General features: G+C 36.5%; 1 protein-coding gene across 1 annotated transcript; it reads left to right on the forward strand.

The window, feature by feature from the left end:
* The first annotated feature begins 2,438 nt into the window (after positions 1-2,438).
* On the forward strand, positions 2,439-3,392 carry LOC127430912 (olfactory receptor 49-like). The gene has a single exon (XM_051681053.1). It carries the CDS (start codon positions 2,442-2,444, stop codon positions 3,390-3,392), a length of 951 nt encoding a protein of 316 aa, XP_051537013.1. The 5' UTR covers positions 2,439-2,441.
* Positions 3,393-8,180: the final 4,788 nt, after the last annotated feature.

Here is an 8,180-nt window from a genome sequence, read left to right on the forward strand (position 1 = left end):
CCAGTTGCTTGGTAAGATAAATGATAAGGAAAGATACATTTCAAAGGAATAGTTGTGAAACAGCATTGGTGCTTTGAATCCTCTGACTTGCCGTATCAAAATGGCACACACAGATGAGGTGTTAACAAGACACAGATGTCACGTTTATTTAGAGGAGCGAGTAAAGTGGCACACGCAGACGTCACGTTCAGTCAGGTATGGAACAAGCGCGTGAAGCGGCACACCCAGACATCACGAAAGGCAAGCACAGACAAGACTGCAAAGTCATATATTTGAGCCTAAAGTGACGCCATAGTATATGACCATGTGCTAAAGTTTCAGGTTTACTTGTTCTTTTTTGCAACGCTGTTAACAGGCATAACGCCTGTCTCATCTGGAGACAGATGTTAATGGCTGATTTATGAAATCCATATCATACAATGCATATGCCTATATATTTAGAAGCAAATGCAAGCAAATTTGAAAATTTGAGATTAAAAGCGGTAACGTCACAAAATAAAATAATTATCAATTGCAAATTATTATTTTAATGCATTGACAGTCCTAACGTTTTTTAGTAATTTTGTATAAAGAGGCATGGCAATTTGCAAGTCATTCTATATAATTGGAATTCAAATGAACTATAACAAAAAGATTAGTTTACATTTCTTTCCTTGTTTTTAAAGTGTTGTGTTGTGGTTGTGTCCGAAATCTAGGCATTGCATACCGTGCTTACAGCAGATCTCTTTTTATGAATATGGTCCAGTTTGAAGATTTGTATACCCAAAAGAAATAATTTTTGTTATTATTGTTGGCGCTCTAACTATTCCTGTGCTCCATGGGCATGTGTAACCACTGATGATTGGTTCCGTGATTTACTTTTTTGTGTCAGTTCATTGTCGCAAATTCGCAATAATCATTTTTAAAAAGTGTTTCATTAGTCATAAAAGCAAATAACATAACAAATTTCAAGTCACTGCCAAGTCATCCACTTCAATTCCAAGTCGAGTTTCGAGTCATTGGTCCTCAAGTCAAAGTCAAGTCAAGTCGTTTTCTGCATTCAGTCAAGCAAGTCACAAGTCCTTCATTTTACGACTTGAGTCAGACTCGAATCCAGTCGTGTAACTCGAGTCTCCCACCTCTGGCAAGTGCTGCTTCATTCCTGCTAAATCATTTGGATGCAGGACTCACTACATCCACTCTCAAAATCTACGTTGTTGCATAGAAGCTGGACATGAGCCTATGGGCAGGTTGTCAGTGGGCAGATGCCCGCTGGTCAGTACATTTTTGTGGGAAGCTAGACAACTACGGCCCTCTCGTCCTGCTCCTGTCCCAGTGTGGGACTTAGCACTGGTGTTGCAAGCACTTATGGGTCCCCGTTTAATCCATTAGATGTGGTAAGCTTACACATACTCTTGCTGAAGACTGTGCAGCTGCTCGCATTGGCCTTAGTGAAATACGTAAGGGAACTTCAGGCCCTTATGGTCAAAGATTCTAGTTTGGAATTTGGACCGGGCTTGTCTAAGATTGTCCTTAAGCCTAGAGAAGGTTGTGTCCAAGGTTTTGGCCACTCCCTTCATGGTTCAGGTTTTCACCCTGATGGCTTTCATTCCTTCTCTGTTTTAGTCAGACGAGGCTAAGAGAGTACACATGCTTTTTCCAGGGAGGGCATTGCATAAGTTTATTGTCAACAAGTCAATTCAGGCTGTCTGGTCAGCTCTTTGTCTGCTTTGGAGGCTGCACAAAATGTTTGGCCATTGACAAGCACAGACTTGTCTTGATACATTTTACAGTATGCACACCTCTTCAGTCACCACTATACCACTGCAATTGTTCCTTTTAATGATGCACCATGAGAGATGTTGTCAAGGTTATAGATTGCATCACATCATCTAAACACTGAATGAAAAATTTTAATTGGTATGAAAAAAAAAAAAAAAAAACACGCCCCCAAAATGTTCAATGTTCTTCTTGAGACGGACAGCATTTAAAGACCATTTCGTGTTTAATGTTAACCACACAGGAAGATGCCAGCATGAACACACTGGCCAACTCACTCTCGACTGTTTGAGACTCATAATTGTGCTATCAATAATGATCAGAATTTAAAGTGCTGACTTTATTACTTGGCATATTTTATTTTAAGGTTAGTGGGATTTCTCTAAAGAAAAAAAAAATATTATCTAACATTTGTAATATCAAAATACTTTTCTAAACAGTGAAGATTCTGATATTTTAGGCATGAAAAAGTATGATGTCTTAGGAATGAAATCTAAAGCACAATGTTATTCCAGGTCTGCATAAACTACTGTAAAAGACCTCTTTTTCATTTCTATTGTGTGAACAAATAATTTAATCTTAAAGAGGTTAACCTGCAATGTAAACTTCAGAATGTTCAGTTTCACTGTCAAGTTTCACGTTTGCTTTCTTCACCAGGTCAGTATTTGATCAGGATCACTATAATGAACACCAGCGGGCCAGTAGAATATTTTATCCTTGAAGGACTGAAGGACAAATCCATGCTTCCCGTTTTCTTCACTGTCTATGTTTCTATTCTGAGTGGAAATAGTATAATCATGTACCTAGTTAAAACTGATCCCAAGCTCAACACCCCTATGTATTTTTTCCTTTATAATTTGTCTTTCTCTGACATTGTGTACACATCAGTGACGATCCCCAACATATTGTCAATTTTTCTGACTGAGGCCAAGACCATTACTAAAACAGGTTGTTTTGTACAGATGTACTTTTTTCTCTCAACTGATGTGACAGTACGTGCATTGCTGACTGTTATGGCTTATGACCGATATGTAGCAATCTGCAACCCCCTGCGGTACACAACTATCATGACCAAGCAGGTTTGTCTTCTGTTGATATTTGCTTCTTGGGGTTTTGGGGCCGTCACAGTACTGCCTTCAGCTATCTGGGCTACTCAGCTGCCTTATTGTGGGCCTAAAATAGTTAAACACATGTTTTGTGATCACTCATCAGTAGTGATCCTTGCCTGTACTGACACCACCCGGAATGGCTTTGTGGGTCTATCAGCTGCCCTCTTTTCACTTCTCAGTACATTCTTCCTTATTTTAACATCATATATCTATATTGGCAAAGCTATCAAAAGAATGGGCACTGCAGAGCAGCTTAAAGCTTTAGGCACTTGTGTGTCCCACCTGATAGTGGTGTGTATCTCTTATGTGTCAGCCTTGTGTGTGTATATCTCCTATCGAGTAGGTAAATTTGACCCAGATGTTCGTATAATCATTGCTGTGATGTACTCTGTGATTACACCCCTGCTGAACCCCATAATTTACAGCTTGAGGAATAAAGAGCTTCAAGATGCCATGAAGAGAGCATTTAGCAGATTCACTATTGTCTCAAAAACAACCAGGAAAACAGTTCCCAACTCACTATGAAATCAAAGAGATGAACTAAACACTTAAAACCATTAACAATGATATATATATATATATATATATATATATATATATATATATATATATATATATATATATATAATACTTGAAAACATTTAAAACTGGTAACAAAAGCATACAAACAAATGAGGGACAGAGCCACTCCACAGTATTTTCATCTGTGAAAGAACAGCAAGATTGATTGTTATATTCTGTCTATCCATTCATAAACTCTGTATCAATCAATAGCTGGGGACATGGTGAATAAAACAATGTTAAGGTTGAAAATTGAAAATGAAAATGTAATATATTTATTTGTTAAATAATATTTAGCTAATTTACAGTATTTAGTGTTAGAACACTAAAAGCAGTTTCAGTTTAGATGTATAAATCTGTTATTTCTGCTTGTTTCACACTGTGGAAACTGATTAAGCTTTCAGTGGAGAAATGCCTGATTCCTGATGAGCATGAGGTATTTCTCCACCCAAATGTCAACTTAGCACATCAGTTAAGGGCAATGTTTTATTAATTGTCACTTTTAAATAAATATGAGAAAATAAAATTATTTATAAAAATATTAAACAAAAAGATATGTTTTTAAGGATTGTGGTTTGATGTACTCTATATTTGAAGGGATCTCTGAATTACATTGGGGTGGCTATGTTTATACTGAAGACAGTAAAGACATAAACAGTAATGAAGGCTATGATACAGATAAAAAGAGGCTGTGCTTCGTACAAACTGAAACACAATTTAACTCAAATGTATTTGAGTAGTTAAATAAGCCTTGTGTCCTTTTAAATAAATTTGATTTTCTCAGTTCAGTCAACTTGATGTTAATTTAGTTCAAATTAAAAACTGAAGTTTGCAAAATTTTATCACAAATTATTTCTGAACATGACAGCTGTAGTCTGGGTCAACCTGTCATAATGGAATATGCAGCAACCTAAGTATAAATACCCTATGTAATAGATAAGAGACCATTATCTGTTCCCTCTATCGTATAATCAGACTTAGGATCGTCAAGCAGACTATGAGCCTCAACACTTTATACGCAAACACGAGAATGGTAACACATCATTACATAATCAACAACTTAACAACGTACAGTACAGTAAATAAAAGCAGCAATGCTAAAAATGTCATGTCTTTATTGAACACATCCCATTAAACATTCACAGTACTGTGGAAAAAGCAAGTGAACCCTTAGATTCTACAGGCTGATTACCACTTATAGCAAGGAAACCACTGAAAATAAGCATCTGGCATGGTGTCAAGATTTAAATGAGGATATAACAGTAAATGAATGGCAGAGTACCTGTTTAAATGCCCAGATCCAGACGATTAATACATGGTTTAAGCTACTGCAATACAAATTGATTATGAGAGTATATATAACTCCAGAAATACTTCATAAATTTAACCCAAATATTCCTGATCAATGTATAAAATGTAACTCAGAGAAAGGAACTCTACATCAAAAGAAAAAGTTCTAGATTGTTTGTCTCTGGAAGTGAAAGAAAATGTCCCCAAATGCCCTAAACTTTGTATTCTTAATATTTTTCCTGCAACATGTTTACAAGCAAAACTTGTAATTGCTAGATAGCCTACTGGAAAAATGTAGAAAGTCCTAATATTAATCAATGAATACAAGAATTATCTTACTGTTTGACTATGGAAAAACTCACATATATTGTTAAGGGAAAACCTGAAAATTTTAACAAAGCATGTTTGAAAGAATCTAATCCTAACAGTTTATGGCCCTGTCCCAAATGGCACCCTAAGCCCTTGCTGTCCTCCTCTGAGTCCAGACTTTGGTGATGAAAGCGAATGCAGTCCGATGGGGTGCTAGTCAGCAAGTCCACGAGGGTGCATGAATGATACAAGTGTGCATTTGTGGTTACTATGATTTTACTAGAAAAATACCATGGTGATACTATGGTTACTGTAGTAAAACCATGGTTAATTTTTGTAAGGAAGGGTTAGGGGTTGGTGTAGGGTGTCTGTGGGACTCCAAATAAACACAATAAAAATGCTGCAGTGATGCCACTATACTGCATGTTAGTATTTAAACGGGTGTAAGAGTATCTGCCACTATTTATAGCATCTAATGCTTTTACTAACTGACTTCAATCAGATAACGGCATTTTCATACATTACGTTTATCATATTCATGCAGTTTCACAAATTATTATTTGAAGAGACAATACATTGATAGATAGGGTAAAGAAACACACTTTGAACTAACTCTTGTATATTTATTTTTATTAAATAATTCCAAGCAACACACTGACAATAAAGCATTAGATATTTTCATCAAGAACCACTGAAAAACGAAGCGCACATATAACAACAAAAATCCTATCGTTTTAAATATTTATAGAACAAATAAACATTTTTCGGACACATGGGTGGCTATGCTGCGTTCCATTCAAATCGTATGTGGAATATTCCTACTTGATATCTCCGATCTCCAACCATAAATGCAATCCATTGCCAGATGCTCGGAAGATGACGTTTAAGGAAACAAAACTTCAATGCTCCAGTTAGCTTAGCAGGTGTTAAAAGTGATGGGGAGTTGACTTCAAAAGAGTCGATTCCTCGACTCTGACTCATCCTAGAATCGGAGTTGACTCTGATACAGGAATCGATTCTTTTGAACAGGATGTTGTGATTGGCTCAAAATAATTAACTGGCATTCTTAAGAACCAATCACATCCTCTACCAACACCTGTTCGTTGATTAAATCATTGAAGTTTGATTAAATCAATGCAAGGGACAGTGGTTGGAGAAGTAGATTCTGCCAGTTTGTCTAGTTTCTATATGACAATGAAATTATTTCCGACCCAGCCTGTTTCTTGTTATTTTCCCTGTTAAATTTGGATATGAGCAGCAACTAGGGAACGACATTGTTACCAGTCATTTTAAGGTAAAGTTATGCAATGTCTCTTATAATAGCAGGAGTTTTTTTTTCATGTCACACAATTTAAAAACATTTAAGAGAAAATAAAAACTAAATTTAGTGTGCGATTAAAGACTGCAATCTTCACAGGGCCATCGCCAGAACATATGGAATAGGAAACACTATGCCTTTACCGGAGTTTCTATTTTACACTAAGTGCAATTAGCCCATTTTGTTGGCAGAGGCTATTTACAATAACTCCACCCACTACTGCTCAGACCAAACTCAAGACAGCCACAACAGATTTATTTGGGGTCAACTGCTGATCAAATGAAGGCGGGCATATTTGAATTTTTTGTGATGGGACAGAGACACTAAACTGGTTAACGGGTTAGACATTTTGTGGATTAAGAGATTGGATAACTAAGCGACTATTTGCGCTCCAATAGTCTGGTGGAAACACAGGATTTTATGACAAACTGGGCCTCCATGTGCAGCTGTAGGAGCTCTGAGAGTAACAATGGTATGTGTATGTGTTGTCACGCTGGAGATCTGGGTTCAAATCCCACCCTTGACATACTTTCCCCCACGTCTCTACTCTTAATATTTCCTATAATACTACTTCTCTAAGTTGAGAGAAGGATTTGATCTGGATAAAATTAACCATGGTTTTGCTGTAGTAATATTGTAGTAACCATGTGTTTTGGTGGAAACTATATAGTTCTAATGTACTAAACATGGTGTTACTACAGTAACATGTTGTTAATAGTAGTTTAATTAACCATGTTTAATTTTGTTGTTACTATGATTTTACTAGAAAAATACCATGGTGATACTATGGTTACTGTAGTAAAACCATGGTTAATTTTTGTAAGGTAGGGTTAAGGGTTAGTGTATGGTGTCTGTGGGACTCTAAATAAACACAATAAAAATGCTGCAGTCATGCCACTATACTGTATGCTAGTATTTAAACAGGGGTGTAAGAGTATCTGCCACTATTTGCACTAGAGTGCAAATAGCATCTAAAACTATTTGGACTTAGTGAAAAGAAGATGCTTTTTGTTGCTTTTTACACAGTGAAAATAGCATCTGTTGCTATTTGCACTTAGTGTATTGCATTTAGCACTATTTTCACTTAGTGCAAATAGCCTCTGCCTTATCTTACGGGTAAGTTAGTGATATTTTATCAAAGCAATAATCACACCAATATATCTTAATTAAACCCACAGCTATTTAATTTGTTGTGGTCGAGAGAGTTTAAAAAGCTGCTGTTTTAAAATTTTCACCATACGTTCCATAAAAAAGCAATTTCACGTACCATACTGTATGTGCCATTTAAAAACAACGGTCCAAATAAATAATTTTTTATTTGATTACATCTTCATAATATGCCTATTAATAGTTTTTGAAGTGAATTGAGCAAGAAAATATGTGCAATTTGTTTTTCCATTGGCATGGAAGCCATCTAGACTAAAGTAAGCTTCTCCCATCCCACTAACGTTTGGATTTGGGTAGGAGAAACTGACCAGCAGTTACAGAAAAACTTCAACTTTATCACGGAGCGGCAATTGGACACAATAAGCAGTGGACTGAGTGAGCAATATACGAGTGAAAATAACACTATGATTTTTAATAATTCCATTGATTTTCTGCTCATGCCTGACAAGCAATTTTGGGGGTGAAAATATGTCACTTGGGAAGGCACTGCCCACTAATGGCCATCCCTGGTGACGGCCCTTAATTTTGAAACTATCCTGATTGAAAAGAAATGGAGTCAAAGAGTCGACTCCAACAGCTGGATCGACTCCAACAGCTGGATTTGGGAATCAGAATCAGAATTGACTTTATTGCCAAGTAAGTTTTCACATACAAGGAATTTGCCTTGG

This window comes from Myxocyprinus asiaticus, chromosome 40, assembly GCF_019703515.2.
Source record: "Myxocyprinus asiaticus isolate MX2 ecotype Aquarium Trade chromosome 40, UBuf_Myxa_2, whole genome shotgun sequence".
In the NCBI taxonomy this organism is placed as follows: Eukaryota; Metazoa; Chordata; class Actinopteri; order Cypriniformes; family Catostomidae; genus Myxocyprinus; species Myxocyprinus asiaticus.

Bases quoted from the DNA above. Each gene is read 5' to 3' on its own strand.
- LOC127430912 (XM_051681053.1), top strand. From the start codon at position 2,442: ATGAACACCAGCGGGCCAGTAGAATATTTTATCCTTGAAGGACTGAAG.